Genomic DNA, 19837 nt, shown 5'->3' on the forward strand with positions numbered 1-19837 from the left:
GGAAGGCCCCTACAGCATTACTACCCTTCCCATTTGGTAGAAAGAAAAGAGACACCACTGAAATCCAGAGAGATCACCAGGGCACTTAACCAAGCCACTTACCTGGTCTGTGGCTAAGCCACGCTGTTGAAACATATGCTCAAGAGTCACTGAGCTAGCACAGTAAATAGAACACTAGTGGCCCTGGACAGAAGTCCCTAAGGCCTTTTAATGTGGTTTGAGCTTTTATTCTATGTGATTGTTAGGTTTCAGGTAGACTTTGATTCTCAGCATCTTTTACTTCTTTGTGATAATAGATTGCATTTATAATGAGGTTGTCAAATAGTCTTTGTGGGGCTAGGAAAAATTACAGTAATGCAGTTCCAGAGGTGAGCTTCTCCTTGAGAGGATTAGATGTGCGTTAACAGTCATCTAGGTCAGTAGCTTATCTTGACCCTAACTTTTGAGCAGGCATGGTGCCAGAGACCAAGAACACAAATGAATGACACAGTCAGCCCTGACATGCTTGTAGTCCAGTGAGGAAGAAAGACACATAACAGAGGATGTAAATAAAATATGGTAAATGCAGTGATGGAGGAATGCCCAGGATATAAAGGGGGATGCTGACAGAGTGGTGGGCATTCATGCATTTGTGAGATTGGAACGCTTCCCTCCAAGCAGGCCAGGATTCAGTTCTGACTGTTCAGCCCTTCTGCCGGTGGTACCAGGGGATAATCACTGGTTTCCTGCCAAAGAAAAAAAAAAAAAAAGAATATAAAAGAAAAGAAATATATATAAATCGGGGTGCCTGGGTGGCTCAGTCAGTTAAACGTCTTACTCTTGATTTTAGCTCAGGCCATGATTTCACAGTTCATGAGGTCAAGCCCCATGTTGGGCTCTGCGCTGAAAGTGTGGAGCCTATTTGGGATTCTCTCTCCCCTTCCCTCTGCCCCTCCCCTGCACCCACTCTGTCAAAATAAATAAGCATTAAAAAAAGAAATGTATATATATATGAATTTCAGTATACATAAAATGTGTGTATGTGTGTAATATATATAGTATATCACTTGGATGAGGTTTTTGAATCATTACTAGAAGTGATTTAAGAGTTAATAGAGTCTGTAGTATTCATAAGAGAGGTTTATAACTCATGAAAGGTTTACAATGTTACCAAATTGATTAAGCTTCTCTTATTTTCTTTACTATAATTTCTTAATAAGCTAAAATATCTCTTATGATTTATAAATAATAAACATAAATGAGTCTTGATATTCTGGCTGTCATTCCTCATTGTTCACTTGTGGGTCAAGTCTATTTTCTGTGAAAGCATTTTCCTGTGGTATTTATAGACTTTTTAAACGTATTTTTCCCACTGGCTGAAGACATCAAAGCTTGGATTGGCCACAATGCCCTATTTTATGTGAAAAGTCTTTTTCTTAAAGAATAAGAAAAACTAGACCTTTATACTAAATGGAGAGATTTGTAAATTCAAGAGCTATTAACATTATTATGTAAGAGGATTCTTAAGAGAATGTGGTGAAACCAAAGGATGTTTGATCTTTCGTTTTCTGATCTCACTTTGCCCATCAAATGATGGAAATCCCCATGCTAGGTTCCTAGAGGAAAACTGACCCAATTCCCTGAGGTCACATTAGGACGTACTCTGCAAAATCCATTGACTTTGACCTATCTTTCTGCTCTGGTTCTTCATCAATGCCCTTCACTTTGGAGCATCTGGGAAGACGGCAGCTTCATTCTTTCCTGCTGCAGCTCTAAAGTGGGGTTCTTCTTGAAGAGTTTCATGTGGTGCTGATGAGAGAGCCTCTGAGGAAGTAGAGAACCATCTTGTATGTGTTGATCAAAGCGGACCTGATGTGTCTTATGAAGCCAGAGGAGGAGGGGACAGGGACTGCAGTTCTTAGAGCCACACTGGAGCATAAAATTGACAGGATTTTCCACGAAGCCCATCCAGGTGGCCCACACAGACCAGGAGGGATGAATCATTATTTCATTTAGAATTGCTTTACTGGTACCTTGTTGCCTTCACTAAAATAGCAAACAAGTAAAATTCCATGGTTTTGAACAAATTGCACCTAACACGTTTTCATTACTCAAATTTAATAGATTTTATCATGGGGGGGGACTTACATAATTAAATTAAATGAACTGTGTTTTTTTGCTGCTTATTCATAATGGATACATCAAGGACAATGGTGTAAGTATAAGCCTTCCTTCGATCAGCACTGTTTTCATAAAACTGACAACCTGAGCCATGCAAACAAAGATCTTTGAGAGCCGAGTTTAGAGCAAAGAGCCCAGGAACTGAACTCTTAAAGTTGTAATGGTTATTGGCTTTTATACAACTTGTGAACTGGTCCTTTGTAAGCTTTAGAATGAATGAAATCTTTGTCCTTTTGTCTTCTGTTAAATGCAGGGAAGTCCAAGAAAGGTAGGACAACCTCCTTGTGTGGTGTTTTTGTTGCCAGCAAATTAGTGAAAGGTCATTGTGGAGTCAGTCATCTTTAAGAAATGATCACACTTGAAACTGTAAAATGTGGATTTTTAGTCTAATGATCATTCCTTTCACACAGTGGGGGAAAATTGTTGCACATTTGCTAGAAATGCAGCATGAGTGCAGCTGCTGGTCACACACAAGCATTGTATTGTGAGGCTCGGAATCGAGATAGAGATAAGAGTAGGCACTGACATGTGTATAGGCTAAGTGTAAAACATGATGTTCCTCCTTTCCAAAGGCCAGGCATAAATAAGACTGGGAGGAGTCTTATTTATACATACATGGGAGGAGGGAAGGATTCAGGATGCTCCTGCTTACTGACTCTGTTTAAGTCTATTTTAGAAGTAAGACCTCATGGTGAGTGAAGACCAGTTTAAATGACTGGTTTGAATAAATATGAGGCTCATTACTGTGGCTACTGGTAGAGATGCAGGATGTCGGAGGACGGAATGCTTATAAAGTGTGATGGACGGTGCTTCCAATAACTGAATGGCAATTTTGTAAACCCTAGCTCTTAAAAACTATTCGTTGCTGTCTGCTTGAGAAAAAGAATTGTCTTATCGTTATGATCTTGTTTTTATTTTCCCTGTTTTCTGGTCAGCAAGTATGTGTGAAAGCTGTTAGTTTCCATTTTTTTTTTTTTCACTAACTGTATGTATGTCTCGTGAGCTTGTTATTTTTTGACTTCTCAAGTCCTTCTCTGTACACTCAGATTTAACCTAGAAATGTGAAAACATCTTGCCTTGTTGATCTGGTGTTGTTATTAACACTGTCAATGACTGCATGTTGGAAGTGTTGTATATTTTTCCTGTCCCCTGTCATCCTTTTTTGATCTTGTCTCTTTCTCCCTTTCTCCATCATTCTCCTTCATCCCTGACTCGTCCTGTACCTTCATCTCCCGGCTGTGGACTATGGTTAGGAAGAATGAATTTCTCAGCAGGTGAGCTATGATAGGCTAACTTGTCAGAAATACTGATTAATTTTATCCTCTTAAACCCAGGTTATAGTTTTAAGTCATCTCATTTTCTATACTAAGCCCAGATAACCATTGAAAATATACAACACACATTGGGAAGATATTGGCAAGACTATATGTCTCACAATGGTTAACTCACAAAGGACTTTCCAGGTCTAACTGGCCAGAATTCATGGATAGGCAATAATAAAAAAAATAATAATAAAGTAAAAAAGTAATAATAAGTAAAAATTAAAAATAATAATAATAATTAATAATAATAATAAATGGGCTTTGCACATCTATTCTACTGACTCTCTGAGACAGTGAAGACAGTTGAGTTGGTTTGGGTTCTTTGCATGTGCTATGCTTAGCGATGAGACTCAGATATCATCAGGTCTTACTTTATAAACCTTATAAACATTCCCTCAAATGGCTATTTCTGTCTGGATAGAAAGAATTTAGAGCATTTACAAGGCCCTTTTTGCTTTTCAGTTGCTGTCCCACTGCTGAATGTTACTCTTGCTACATAATTTAAAAACAAAACAAAAAATGAGTAGTCTCAAATATTGGGAAAGTCTCATTTTTCCCAATGCACTTACTCTACCCTATCCCAGACAGTGGATGCATTCCACTTCCTTATTTAGCCACTATAAAGCTGGAATTTACAGATGAGAAAATGAATTGATTCAGTGGCTCTTTAGTTCATGACATCCCTATACTAAACGAGTGAGGATCCTGTGGTGATCAGGACACATGTGTCCCCCTCCCTGTTAAAGCTTGCACCTGTCTTGGGGCTACCTAATGGCAGGAACAGTTCTTCTTGGACATTCTACCAGGGTTTCTTCTGGTCTGCTGCTCTCCTCAAGTGTTTCCTCTATCAGAAATACCTGTACCTTTAAACGGACAGGCCAGAGCCCGAATCCCAACACCAGCTGTTTGGAATCACCCGGGTATAATCCCAGGATCACAGGGACCAGGTCCATGCCCTTATATGTGATTGCAGAGGTAACTTAATTTTTTGAAATTGTTCAGGAGGGAGCAGTTGAATCCAGGTGACTAACCCACTGCGATTAGTAAAGTGTTGCCGGTTGGGAGAAACGGGCCTCTGCATGAGGTAAAACATTTCCACTCACGCTGGATCCACAGGAAACAAAACGCCTGCCCTGGGAAACCTATGCTCATTAGCAGAAGGCTCTTTCACTAAAATTGCAGAGAAAATCTAAGGTACTCACCCTACCACCAGAATGGCGGAAAGTTCTCACAGACACAGAGCTGAACCTCCACAGGTATTGAGGTGATCTGGGGTATTTATGATGTTCACAATCCTTAGCACAGTACACATTGTGACACAGCTGTCCCTTGTGCCCATATCTGAACAATTTGAATCGTTTTAGTGTACTATCTATCTCACCTGAAGGTTGTAAATTCATGCTCTTATTTTGTGATACTTTTGGGGGAAAAAAATCATGGGAGATCTGAGGATCAGGACACACAGTGGCTTTAAGAAGAAATATACTCGCCATCTTCTCTGCTTTTCCAAGAAGGTGTTAGTTGCATTATAGGGATTGGCCTTTCCTCATTATGAAAAACCGAAGGGGAAGAGGAAGTTGTGGCACATGTCATTGCCAAGGAGATAAGTCTCATATGTTTCAAATTACATGACTGTCTTTTTGGGATTTGTTTTTCATACTAACAGGGAAATGGCTTCCACGTACTCAGTGCCAGTGCAGAAGTTTTCTTTGCCAACAGGCCTTTTTTGAAAGCATAAGGAAAGATACGTGTGTGACTTTTTCAAATAATTTCTGGTGTTTTTTTTTGTCCCCCTCCTTTTCATAATGAATAACTGGAAACAATTTAAAAGGAGCAATTAGTAATTCCAAAAGTTCAAGTATCAAAGGTAAATATTTGAGTAATAAATTTTTTTTAAAGGCACAAACTCCACGCTTATAAACATACTGGCTTCATTTCATGCTTTCTGCATTAATCATTACGAATAATGATATTCTATCTAAAGTCTCATGGTGTGCTTTTTTTGTGTTGCATCTTCCCTTGGCCAAGTGATCTGTCGCTTTTACATATGTATTTGTAATTTATAATTACAGCTTATATTAAGGAAACATTTTCCCAGAAATGCCATAATCTGAACTAACATATTTTCACTTAGATATCTAAAACCACTCCAAACTGTTTGGCATGCAAACTGTCTGTGGAACTAAAATCATTTTACAGAAACTTTTGGTGGATGATGCTTTACTAAAGCCCTCCTGGTTGTGGCTCTGCTTTTCAATGGAAATGTTCAGCTGATAGCTGAGGAAGCTGTTTGGAATCACTGCCCTTCTTTCACCCTCTGGCTGCTTTTTTGACTATTTCATTACCAATTGAGAGCCTCACTGAAGGTTGGTAGAGTGCAAGGAAAGAGGTGAAATTCAAATGGTCGAGTTGTAAACGCTCAATAGGTCCGGTAGTAAATTTGATGAGGGAGAAAGAGATCGCAAACCACTGCTGGCTAGAGAAATGTCTTTTTCATAAATCGAGGGATTGGCTGATCATTATGATCCCTGGTTCCTACATACATATGGTAAAGAGAGAATTGAAAGGAAAAATAATTCAGTTTGCATTGCCCAAAAGCTCCCACCAGAGAGCAAGCCATAGCAATAAGTCAAAGTAAAGCCAATATCTAAGACACCAGCTGACCAAGTACCAGGGTAAAGATGAAGCCTCTTACTGATGGCACTTTTGCTGCTATTGATCTAAGTGCGACGGTTTTGTATGGTTGGTACCACCAACTAGCTTGGGCTGACAGTTCCGGTGGAAGAAGAAGAGAGCTCTGCCTACGGTAATTAAGAAAAGCACAACCATTTAGGAGGGCCGTTCACTGCAAAGTTTTTAAACAATTGGCAGACCAGAGAAATTGAAAAACGAAGAATGAGAAACGTACACGGTTTGGATTTTTACCAGATTAAAAGTGTTTGTGGCAATATGAGTGAGACCCAAGACTCTTACATCCTGCGCCTAGATGATCCACCTGCTGTTTTATGACCTTATCGAGTCCTCAGACTGGAATACTGCTGAGCAAGTGACTGCCCTAAGACCCTGCTGTTGCTTGCCACCGGGAGTTCTCTTGCTTCACTTGAGCCCAGCTATTTTTAGAAGATACAGGGCCTTTGACTGTGTTTCCATTTTTTTTGTTTTTCCCTTTTTTGTTTTTGTGTGTGCTGATGTATTCTTCTCAGTTGCGCTGAGATGTGGGAATGGCAAAGGGAAATGTGAGGTGATCCCCTGACCAAAAAGATCGCTTCCAAGACCACTTCTCTGAAACTCTTGCTTGCACTGAGCATGATGCTGTGTCTTTGATCTTCTTGGCTTCGAAACAAATTAGACCAAGGCCCAAGTTTCACAGGCAGATGTTTTGGGCTGCTGGTTTGACTCTCAGAAGATCTAAGGCTGAAAAATGAGGCATACTAACATATTTATGGCTCTTCCCTCAGGGTATAATCACCAACAGATGAGTGAAGGACAAAGGCAGAAATCTTCTGAATTTTACAACCGCACGGCATCTGAATCAAATGTCTACTTGAACAGTTTCCACTATCCCGATCACAGCTATAAGGACCAGGCCTTTGATACTTTGAGCCTAGACAGCTCTGATAGCATGGAGACCAGCATCTCTGCCTGCTCACCTGACAATATCTCTAGGTAAGATATATTCATGGTTAAGGTTTCCAGTTTATAAAAGGACCTGCTGGTCTCAAAAAGTAAAGCCATTCGCTTGGGGGCAATGTATATGTACCAGCCCACATTTCTGAGACATAGAGTCCACGGTGAGGAGGAGGGCTGAGTGTCATGGCAGCCTTTGAAAGTAGTTTCCTTGTATCCTGTGTGACTTAGCCAGTCAGACACCATATAAGCCATTTTTCTCCTTTGCTTTGTGTCTTTACATTTGAGTTCACATGTACTCCGTGCTTCAACATTGATTTGCCTCTGTTGGTTGACTCCGACCTTCATTAGGACTCCTTTTGATTGAATAAAGAAATAATTTCCAACAGTATAGTAAGACTGTTGAAGGATTGCTTACACTTATGTTTCATTAAAAGGAAGGCTTTAGCTCTTCCACGTATTAGAATTTTTGTAAGGGTTTAACTATTCACGTTTGTGTTCATACTTTGAGGCAAAGTATGGTCTTAGGGAAGTATGGCTAACGGCACATCTAAAATATAGATCTGGTCATGGTACTCTGCCCCTTCAAGAGCTGTGATGATGCCCTACTACCTTTTGAGAAAAGTCATACCCTTGAACCTGCATTCTACATCCAACTCAACTTCCCATTCACCCTCTCCTCCTGATACACCTCACAGAGCTTCTTAATACTCAAATCTCTGAGCCTTTGACCATATTAGTCCTGGGCCTGGAATCAAATAGTTTGTTCATTCATCCATTTACAGGCTCCTTCATTCCACAAATACTTATAGAGTGCTCTAGAGTCAACAGTGGGCTGGACTTGGCTCATATTAGCTGGCAAGTGCCACGTGTGCGTCTTTCTCCCTCCGAGTGATCAGTGATGTCATGTTGGTAGTTTGAAATTGCCCGTGGGGGGAGCATGTACTCCACATAAATTGACATTTGCCATGTATCAGGGTTCCCTCCAGAGAACGGGTTTACTAGCACAACACTGACTACGGTCAAATTAATCCTTCCCTTTTTCTATTCACTCAACCTATATATACTTACTGAGCACCGGTAGTGTCTGTCATTGCAAAACATCTTTATCATCTCCAACCCCCTCTCCTATCTGAGCCTGAGGAATTTTCCTCATCCTTCAGGCTTAAGCTTAAGTTGGAAACTCATGAAGATTTCTTCCTTTAGGGCCTTTTTCTTCTATGTTTCTATTGCGCTTGATGCTTTTTTCTATTATATCCCTGATCACATTGTGGTATGAAATTTTTCCTTTGGTAATTAATTGGTGAATTCCTCAATGGCAAGGAGGATGTCTAATTACCTTTCGGTTTCTCCACCCAGCAGAGATCTTAGCAGATAGCAGGTATTCAGTAAGTGTTGGCTGAGTAAATACCTCAGGATATAGTGAAATGGACATATTTTCAATTTGGTATTTTTCTGTGTTTGATCTATTTTAATTGGCTGAGAACCATTATGATTTCAACCTAAGAAACAAGCCAATATTCAGTAAATGTTAACTGAGCACTTGTGTGTCCTAAATGTAAATGTCTGGCTGGATAATTAATTGCCATCAACAGACTTCCATATATTGGAATGAAGCCACGGGTGGGAGCAGGAACTTCCTTCCACTTGTGCTCTATGGCTTTGACCAGACAACTGATTGTCCTACTTGAAACAGATCACACAATGCTCTTGGTGCTGATTTGCTTCTGGTGTGCAAAATGGAGGGGTTGTTTCTTGAATACAAGAGGATGGTGAATTTTAAAACATCTTAATGGAGGGGCACCTGGGTGGCTCAGTCAGTTAAGCATCCAACTTCAGTTTAGGTCATGATCTCACGGTTCATGAGTTCTAGCCCCACGTCGGGCTTTATGCCGATAGCTCAGAGCCTGGAGCCTGCTTCGGATTCTGTGTCTCCCTCTCCCTCTGCGCCTCCTCTGCTCATGCTCTGTCTCTCTCAAAGAAAATAATAAACGTTAAAAAAACCCCACATTTTAATGGAAAATTACCATCATGTAAATAAAATTTATTTCATTGCAAAGGTTCAAATAATCTGCTCTCCCTCCACCTAAAATTAAAAAAAAAAAAAATCACAGAGACAGAGGGAAAGTAATATCGGCAAGGTCTACTCAGCTTTAGGTTTTTTTGTATTTCATAAATGAAAAGAATATGAGAGACCCTTTATTGGGGTGCCTGGGTGGCTCAGTTGGTTAAGCGTCCAACTTCCCTCAGGTCATGATCTCACGGTTCGTGGGTTCGAGCCTCATGTCGGGCTCTGTGCTGACAGCTTGGATCTTGGAGCCTGGCTTTGGATTCTGTGTCTCCCTCTTTCTCTGCCCCTCACCCACTCACACTCTGTCTCTTTCTCTCTCTCAAAAATAAATAAACATTTAAAAAATTAAAAAAAAAAAAAAAGAATATGAGAGACCCAACTATAGGTAGCCATTATAGCAGGAAATTTTAGGGGTGGGGGGAAAACGAGAAAAGGACAGGTGCTACATTCTGCGGTAAAGAACAGTGAATTTTAATTTTGGCATTAATGGGTAGAGTATTAATATTACTGGATATATCCTGCCAGAGAAAGAAAGGAGTCTCTGGGGGAAAACACTAACGCAACAATGAGAATCATATTGCTGCTTGTCACATGGAAATGACCTCAATTGAAGGAGGAGATTATGTAATGATAAAAAATAGGATTTTTTTCTTTTTTGCTGCCATTATGATGTCAGGTTAGAGGGCTGAGTGTTTTACATTATTCAATATTAAAATATGCAATATCTCACTTTTTAAAAAGTTCAGTATGACTGCTTGGGGGGCAGACATTGAGTATGGGGAAGGGCTTGTCTGGGCCATGCCGGTAGGTGCTGGGAGCTGATGTTTTCAGAACAAAAAGCCTTGAATTTTGAGTAATTATTCGTAAATGACAGTCAACTGACCAGTCAGATGTGGTGCTTTTGAATAACAAGACACAAACAAAAGCCGGCAGCCCACCAACCATCATGCCATAAGGGCAAGAGGAATAAAAGTGGGCATTAAAAGCAAGAACACAGATGGGTCGCCTGGGTGGCTCAGTCGCTTAAGCGTCCAACTTCGGCTCAGATCATGATCTCGTGGTTTGTGAGTTCAAGCCCTGTGTCAGGCTCTGTGCTGACAGCTCAGAGCCTGGAGCCTGCTTCAGATTCTGTGTCCCCTTCTCTCTCCACCCCTCCCCAGCTCACATTGTGTCTCTCTTTCTCAAAAATAAATAAACATTAAAAATTTTTTTTTTTTTTTAAAAAGCAAGAACACAGAATGTAGGATGCAGGCTCCCAGTGTCAGAGTGACTCCCATTCTGTGGCACTTTGTACTTAGTCGTTATTTTGAAAACATCAGACTGTCCTCCCCTCTTCACAAATAATTGTGAAGATTTCATGTCAATATTTCCTTCGTGAACTCTTGATAGTTTGATCTTTTATTTTTCTATTCGTGAGCCGTCTTTTGTAAAGAAATACACTCTATGCGGTTTCCTGTCTTGGCGTTTTCTACTCCCCACCTCATCCTCCCCTCCCAAAATTGAAGTGAATATTCATCCCTTCAAATTACCACTCCTCATGTCTCATATTTATTTTTTTATTATTTTTTTTAAATATGAAATGTATTGTCAAATTGGTTCCCATACAACACCCAGTGCTCATCCCAACAGGTACCCTCCTCAATGCCCATCACCCACCCTCCCCCCCTCCCACTCACCATCAACCCTCAGTTTATTCTTAGTTTTTGAGAGTCTCTTATGTTTTGGCTCCCTCCCTCTCTAACTTTTTTTTTTCCCTTCCCCTCGCCCATGGTCTTCTGTTAAGTTTCTCAGGATCCACATAAGAGTGAAAACATATGGTATCTGTCTTTCTCTGTATAACTTATTTCACTTAGCATAACACTCTCCAGTTCCATCCACGTTGCTACAAAAGGCCAGATTTCATTCTTTCTCATTGCCACATCGTATTCCATTGTGTATGGTAAACAACAGTGGTGCATCAGCGGGTACAGGAAATTACCCAAAAAGGAACCACTTCGATTCTAAGTACCAAGCATTACACATTCAGTTCTGGACACTTAACACAGTGACAGGCAAAAATTTAATTTATTTTTATTTGCTCACCCAGTTGCTTTTTACTAAAATGGCTTCCAAAGGTAGAGAATGAGCATGGTTCCCCTAACTATGCCAAATGAGGAGGACAGCATCACCGTAGAGCATTCCTGGCAGGGGGTTATTCGTGGCCATGATTATCTTCCATTCTTACTTCACGTAGACCTGACTCAGTGGTAATACCAATCACAGATAACCAATCACCATGGTCAGAAATTACTAATAGTATTTATTCCATATGACTGTCTGATCCTTTGAACGTCAAAAGAAAAAAAAATGAAGCCCAAGTGGAAGATACTTGTAAAAGGTCTAGTATAAAAAAGAAAGAGAGAAACAAACATTTTTCTTCTGTACCACCATCTACTTTAAAAAGTTCATGCTACCCTAAGATAAGCTTGTATCCACTATTATAATGGAAAATAATATGATAAACATCAGGCAAATGGGTAATAAGAAACTAATGTTTGGAATGTATATTACGACACCACATCCTTAATGAGAACTTTTTGAGGTTAGATAGAGAAAGAAAAGACTAAAACATTTTCCCTTTGTGTGATTGTTTTTAAGTTATGTATGAAAATCCCCTAAAATGATATGTATATTAAAGAGGTAATTCCATGCTGGAATTCTAGTGACATAAACCTGGTCTTGTGGTTTATTATGTCACAAAAAGCCATTTGTAGAATTATAGAACTACTCAGAGTTGTGGGTACACTGGCCTTTCCCTTTTTGTTGAGACATCATTTTTGTGTCTGCCAGAGAGTTACTTGAGTCACATAATGTTTTTGCTTTTTCAGCATCATTACTTACACCATAAACAAACAAAAAGCTAAGAAAACAGGTCTTGGGTCATAGAAAACAGCAGCTGAGAGTCAATTCTGCATAAAACCTCTACTCTGCTAAAATTACTGACTTGGCTTATACCATGCAGATCCCTGCATACCGCCTGCAATGATATGTTATTATCACAATTGCTATTACTAATTTCCTAAGCCCTGACCTTGTGCTCATACTTGGAGAAAATGTTGAGGAACTTGATCCCTCATTATGGCTTAAATACCAGCAGTGTGCATGGGTGGTGGGGAGCAAGACTGAGTATGGGGTTGAGGGCAATCCACGGCTGAACTTGGCTTTAAGGGATGCTTTCATCCAAATTCCGCATGCTTCTAATTTCTTCAGTTTAGGCAAAGGTTGGTATTCTGCTTTCTTCCCCAGTATGTCAACACCCAGTGTATGCATTTTATTCTCGGGAGTTCTTTCAGAAGAGATCCAGACAACCAAAGTGATCGCAGGGGAGGGCAGCCATGTGTCAAAGGGACTGGATATGTCAAACCATGTGAACGATGGTCAGGAGGGGTTAGAGGGCTTGTGTTCTTGTAATATTCAAGGAGCTACTGACTAGAGAAAAATTAGACCCCTTATAAGGAGTAATAATTTGCTTAAGCTGAAAAAGTACTTGAGAAGATTCATTGAAAATAAATAATCTGGTTCTTCACTTAGTGGTAGTGTTAGTGCACTGACAGCAGTCCTGGAAAAGTTTTGTGTGTCTTTATGGAGAATTTTGTTTTGCTTCCGTTGGTTTTGTTTCGGTCTGGTTTTGTTTACTTATTTCTTGTATGACATCGTTCTTAGCTTTTCTCTCTTCCTTTTTTGTTTTTGCCTTTGCCTATGAATGACTATTCTGAAAAGCACCAAAACCCCCAAATCTGCTATTTGGATGCTTTTCCCCTTGATGGAAGCTTTTTTTTTTTCTTTATGTATATGGTTTTTGCCAAAGTCGGTCAGTAAAAAGAGGTCTTCAGTTGATAAAATAGAACGTTACTAAGTGGGAAAGGCAGTCAAAACTAGTCATCTGTATACCATTAATGGCCCAATGACTCATATCACCAGCATCCTTACAGCATTGACATCGAAATTTATGCCTGCCTTTTAAGGAAGGTCCGAAGTTGAGGCAATGGCAGGACACATTGCTCCTCTTGTAACTTTGAGAGGCTTGCGAAAGCAAAGATGAGTGTTGTGCTATAGGTAATGCAGGATAAAGCTTATCTCCAGTGACTTCAGACTCTCCTCCTATACGGCAGGTGCTACACCAGATGGCATTTCATTTGCTGACATTTGGGTATACCATGGATGCCATGGTATTGACAAGCCTAGACTTCTCCCTACATTCCTGTTGCAGTGGCCTTTGCTTGTCACTCTAGGTGCAATCCCCATGGGACATAAAAGCAAAACTGGTGATGACATGGTAGGACACAGCAGAGAAGTTTTGCTGAATAAAAATGGTTTACACGTCAAGGAAATACTAAACTCAAGAATAGTTGAAGTAGAACCACAGAGAACAAGTAGGTACTCATGGATACAAATTATTTTTTAAACAAAATAACCAAAGTAGCTTTAAAAGTATAAAAGGAGAGGGGCGCCTGGGTGGCTCAGTCGGTTAAGCCGCCAACTTCAGCTCAGGTCATGATCTCGCGGTCTGTGAGTTCAAGCCCCGCGTCGGGCTCTGTGCTGACAGCTCAGAGCCTGGAGCCTGTTTCAGATTCTGTGTCTCCCTCTCTCTGACCCTCCCCTGTTCATGCTCTGTCTCTCTCTGTCTCAAAAATAAATAAACGTTTAAAAAAAAATTTTTTTTTAAAGTATAAAAGGAGAGCTTAAAAAAAAATAGGTGACTGTAGGTGCCTAAAAGTTATGAAGACAGGAAGTGGTAAATGTTAACATGTACTTTCTGTCAAACGTTTTCAGAAAATTGAGTTTCTTTGGAGCGGAAGTTAAGACATTTATGGAATATTGCCAAATAGGCAGATTTAAATATAATTGGCAGAAAATAATTATAAATATTTATATATTTTTATATATATAATATATATATTATTTATATATATAATATTTTTATATATTACTTATTTATTATATAATTATTTATATATATTATATATATATTATTTATATATATTTAAATATATATATATATATTTATATATATGCCTGAAAAAATTCTAAAATAAGAATGAACAGAAATATTTAAAGACAGGTAATTGTTTTAAAACTTGCCCCCAGGATATGCCCAAATTACAGATACATGAAAAACCATGGGCTGAAAATATTTGTTTCTAACCGAGTTATTTCCAACCAATTCATGTGGATAGGTTTCATGTAGCTCAAGGTCATACTTAGGCCAGTAATTGGAAGCTGTAGAAAGACAGATTTTGATTCAACTTAAGTATCAACATTCTAAGAATGTTGTCCGGTCGATGAAGAAATGGATACAATAAGTCTTCTGTATCTAACAATGTTCAGGCACAAGCTGGACGAAAAGTGAGTATGTTGTAGAAAGAACTATAGGGTAGATGGAGGTTAGACTCTTGGTGAGGGCTTTTTTGGTTTTGTTTAATTGATGAGTTTTTGAGACCTGAGACGTAGTGAACAAATTATTTATTTCCAAATAAACTGGAGACATAAGACATATATATCTGATGTCACAGAGAACACGATAGAATATAAACATGATTTTGTGCTGTTCTAGGGCCTGATGTTTGTCCGGGGCTTTCTCAGTTGAGCTGACAAAGTGTGCCCCTTTAACGTCTGTGAGGTTGACTATTCTTAATAAGGAGGAATACAAATTCTTGCACAAAAATTTAAAGATTTTTTGGGGCGCCTGGGTGGCTCAGTCGGTTAAGCGTCCCAACTTCAGCTCAGGTCATGATCTCACAGTCCATGAGTTCAAGCCCCGCATCAGGCTCTGTGCTGCCAGCTCAGAGCCTGGAGCCTGCTTCAGATTCTGTGTCTCCTTCTCTCTCTGCCCCCGCCCCCCCCGCCCTCAGCTGTGCTCTGTCTCTCTCTGTCTCTCAAAAATAAATAAACATTTAAAAAAATTTTTTTTCTTTAATCCTTGCTGGTTGAAGAGAATAGAATTTACCCTTTTGTACCTCTCCCAACAGTTCATGGAAATAATGAGGAAAAATTGCCATGTTTTTGTCCTTGTCAGGAGAACACTCCTGGCTAAAAATGGGCCCAAAGTAACCCTGCAAAGTACAGAGATTAGTTAACTTCTAAGGATACAGCATTCCTAGGGATGTCCCTTTCCTGGATGAATGCATTTTGTAATAGGGCCGGAAATACTGATTTTTTTTTTCTAAAAGATAATTTTTTAGAGCAGTTTTTGGTTCACAGCAAAACTGAGCGGAAGATACAGAGATCCCTGTCCCTGCATGTACATAGCCTCCCCCATTATCAACATTCCCCATCAGAGTGGTACATTTATTACAGTTAATGAACCTATGTTGAGGGGCGCCTGGGTGGTTTTGGTGAGGCATCCAACTTCAGCTCAGGTCAGATCTCACAGTTCGTGGGTTCAAACCCCACGTCGAACTCTGTGCTGACAGCTCAGAGCCTGGAGCCTGTTTCGGATTCTGTGCCTCCCTCTCTCTCTTCCCCTCCCCCACTCATACTCTGTGTCTCTTTCTCTATCAAAAATAAATAAACATTAAAAAAATTTTTTTTCATGAACCTATGTTGACACATCATTGTCACCCAGGGTCCATAGCTTACAACAGGGTTCACCTTTGATGTTGTGCATTCTGTGGATTTGAACAAATGTATAATGTCACATATGCATCATTAATTATAGTGTCATACAGAGGGTTTTCATTGCCCTAAAAATCCTCTGTGCTCTGCATATTCATCCTTCCCTCCCTCCCACCCGCCACTTCAAACCGCTGGCCACCACTAAACTAATCTTTTTACTGTCTCCATGGTTTTGCCTTTTCCAGAACGTCCTATAGTTGGAGTCATACAGGGTGTAGCCTTTTCAGATTGGCTTCTTTCGCTTAAATATGCATTTAAGTTTCCTCCATGTCTCTTCATGACTTGATAGCTCATTTCTTTTTAGAGCTGAATAATATTCCATTTTCTGGAAGTGCTGTCATTTAGTTATTCATTTACCTACTGAAGGATATCTTGGTCGCTACCAAATTTTGGCAATTATGAATAAAGCTGCTATAGAGCTGCTATTACTGACTTTAAGATAAACTGTATGTATGACATTGTTGTGGTCATTGATCTCTAGAAAGGAATTTAGCCCTATGCTTGAAACAACCTAGATTTGAGTTGATCAACAATATAATTTGGGGAGATATACTAAAAATTATCCTTTTCATTTTCATATGAATTTAACTTTTTAATATTTATTTATTTTTGAGAAAGAGAGAGAGAGAGACAGAGTGCGAGCTGAGAGGGGCGGAGAGAGGAGAGGGAGACACAGAATGTAAAGCAGGTTCCAGGCTCTGAGCTGTCAGCAGAGCCCGATGCGGGGCTCGAACCCACGAACCGCGAGATCATGACCTGAGCTGAAGGTGGATGCTCAACCGGCCGAGCCACCCAGGTGCCCCTTATTTTCATATGAATTCGTTTTTATATAAATGCATCTGACATGAATCCCTACTATGTGCCAGTCTCTATGCTATGGAAGATACAGGCACAAAAGCGTCTCTGTCACCAAGAGAGTCTAGAAAAGAAGACCTATATTCAATGGCTATACAAGGATACATGCATAGGAAATAACACTGGTTCTCTATGGCTGGAATATCAGAGTAAATAAGTTTTGACCTAGGTCATGCCCTTGTTTCCAGAACACTCAAATAAAACGTCAGTAAGAGAAAAATAACATTTTTTGGTTTGCGTTAAACATTTCCAAGTTCTTCTATTTCTCTTTTAGTTACTTACCCTAACTGTTCTTGCAGCTTTTACTCCTTAAGGTTTTTGCCTTCACTTGTTTGCATGATGTCTTTCTCGGGTTGCATTTCTTATAAATTCTCCGATTAAAAAAAAAAAAGATGCATTTCTTTTGAAGCTCTTGAATCTTTTCATAGCGTTTCCTCATTGGTATATGGTGGATGAGTATTGGGTATCATTGACAAAACTAGCCACCCACCACCCTTCTGTTGCACCTACAAGAAAAGTCTTTTTTTAATTGGCATCGTCCTGTAAGAATAAAATGTCGGGGCACCTGGGTGGCTCAGTCCGTTAAGCGTCTGACTTGGGCTCAGGTCACGATCTCACGGTTTGTGAGTTCCAGCTCCACATCAGGCTCTGTGTTGTCGGCATGGAGCTTGCTTTGGATCCTCTGTCCCCCTCTCTCTGCCCCTCCACCCTCCCTCAAAAATAAACATTAAAAAAAGAAGAAATAAAATGTCACAAGTATGTATTTTTTTAGTAATCTCTACACCCGATGTGGAGCTTGAACCCATGACTCCGAGATCAAGAATCACACACTCTTCTAACTGAGCCAGCCAGGTGCCCTCTAAAATGTCCACGTGTATAGAGGCACAGCAAAAAAGCAGCTGAGAACACATATTTCCAAACCAAATAAAGTGTCTTCAAACCTTAGGTATCATCTGCATAGAACTCTGTAGATAGTCTTATTGGTCTGGTATCTCTGAACGTTTAAATTAAAAAGAAGGCCTCCCACAGTCCATTAATTTTTAGACCTTGGAAAAAGTATTTTGAGAACACACTTTGTAAGATTTAGTTTGCGTTTATTTATTTATGAGTAAAGCACTCTACTTTAGTATTATTTTCCTTGCCTATATTTTGTCTCCTAAACTGAGATAAGCCAATGTCACCTACAGTTTTCAGACCTGAACTGAGTTTCCTTTTCAGGCCAATGACTCTCCTAAGTAACATCCTTTAAATTACATTGGATTGCATCGTTCACCATCCTGGAACCTGTGAGCGGGTGTGCGTGTGCACATCTGCGTGGGTACTTAAAGAGACATCCCTCCCAAACAATATTCTTGAAAGGGTATTTTGTGTTCTGCTGTGTTCTATTCAGTGCCAGCACTTCAAATATTGCCAGAATAGAAGAAATGGAGAGACTTTTGAAGCAGGCGCATGCGGAGAAGACTCGGCTGCTTGAATCCAGGGTAGGTACAAAATCTTTCCACCAGAGGTCAATGAGCTCATGGTTCAAGCTGTCCTGCACCTGACAGGAAACCGTCCTTGGGCCTTATTAACCAGTATAATCTTGGAGTCGTCACTCAACCTTTTTGGTCTCATTTTTGTTACCTGAAAAGTAAGGGTGTTAGGACTTCTTGGCCTCCTGACCGCACTACAATATTTTGTAATTTAAAATAGGTATAGTGTCAACGTAGACCGAAATGAATGCTTTGTATTGAATTTTCCCTTTGATGGCCACTGTGGTTGCCTGCCAAAGAACAAGGAGGAATGTCATGTCTTTATGTTTTCTCTCTTCCTTGCCAGCTTGTGTGAACTGTGCTATTGTAATATTTAAAATCCCACGTTATTGTGACTGCATTTCAAGCCAGAATCTGAACTTCCTTAGGAATCCCCCTAAATGCCTTTGCATCCTGCTTTAAAGGGCCCCTCCTTTCCTCTTCCGACTTCCCCGTGGGCTTCCTCTGCTACCTCCAGCCAGGAAGCCGCAAAGCAACAAAGAAACCAGAGGGACCGATGGCCTTCAGTTAGAAGATGGCCACTGAAAGGAGGGCTCAAGGTCATGACTAGTGTTGGGTGACCAGTTTGATCCTTTGTTTTAAAAATGCGAGGGTTGTAGTCACCAGCATGAAATGACTGAGTTCCACAGCTGGATGTTCACTTAATATTCAGTTGTTAACTAAATGTCATGGTTGCCTTTCTGCGTGGGATGATTTTAAAAACTATGTGAGGGGTGATTCTAGTCTAGGTGATATATTGTAAGAGCCCAGGCTATAAAGCCAACAATTGTCTAGGGAGAATTTTCTTTTCCATTAGTTGGAATCATCCAAGTATAACCAGTATATCTTAAAATTTGTTCGGAATAATGATATTTAGGAACGGGAAATGGAAGCCAAGAAACGAGCTCTGGAAGAAGAAAAACGACGCCGAGAACTCCTGGAAAAACGATTGCAGGAAGAAACTAGCCAGCGGCAGAAGTTAATTGAAAAGGAAGTAAAAATAAGGGAGAAACAAAGGGCACAGGTTGGTCGGTCAGTCTGGATGGATTAGAATAGGTTGCCCCCTGCTGGTCATTGTTTAGAAGACAGTCATGCTGTGTTAGGATGGCTTTCTTGTCACTGTGCTCAGCAGCCCTTCTTGACATGTAACTGCCGGGACAGAAACAAACAAACAAACAAACAAACAAACAAAATATATGCTTATCTCAAAACTCATTGAGGGGCACCTGGGTGGTGCAGTTGGTTAAGTGTCCCATTTCGGCTCAGGTCATGATCTCATGGTTTGAGAGTTTGAGCCCCACATTGGGCTCTCAGAGCCTGCTTTGTTTGGATCCTCTGTCTCCCTCTCTCTCTTCCCCTCCCCCCCCTTTCTCTCTCATGCGTGGTGTCTCTCAAAAATAAGAAAACATTTTTAAAAAACTCATTGAGACCTACTACTCAAATGATACTTTGGTCACGCATAGAACAATTCGGCGGGAGAGGCAGTTTTTCTTCTGCCCATTTTTGGGAGTATATTTAAAAGGACCATGTTTTTCCAAGCAGCTTTGAAAAATGCAGCCAGATACTGAAAACAAATACAACACCCAAACTAAAACCTTTGGCTGAGGAAGAGAAAAGCTTCTATGAAGCCATTTTTG

The 19837-nt window shown here is 40.1% G+C and overlaps 1 protein-coding gene across 3 annotated transcripts in view; it reads left to right on the forward strand.

Moving 5' to 3' along the window:
• PHLDB2 (pleckstrin homology like domain family B member 2) overlaps positions 1-19837 on the forward strand; it is a 110152-nt gene that overhangs the window by 79844 nt on the left and 10471 nt on the right. For 2 of the 3 annotated variants that reach the window (XM_042999010.1, XM_042999011.1), the window contains 3 exons: positions 6941-7148; positions 18080-18170; positions 19078-19224. In XM_042999010.1, the coding sequence (XP_042854944.1) occupies positions 6941-7148; positions 18080-18170; positions 19078-19224 (446 nt within the window). Of the gene's footprint in view, positions 1-3413; positions 3435-6940; positions 7149-18079; positions 18171-19077; positions 19225-19837 lie in introns of all 3 variants that reach the window. The other variant, XM_042999009.1, reaches the window with a different exon arrangement.

This window comes from Panthera tigris, chromosome C2 (genome assembly GCF_018350195.1).
Source record: "Panthera tigris isolate Pti1 chromosome C2, P.tigris_Pti1_mat1.1, whole genome shotgun sequence".
Taxonomy (NCBI): domain Eukaryota; kingdom Metazoa; phylum Chordata; class Mammalia; order Carnivora; family Felidae; genus Panthera; species Panthera tigris.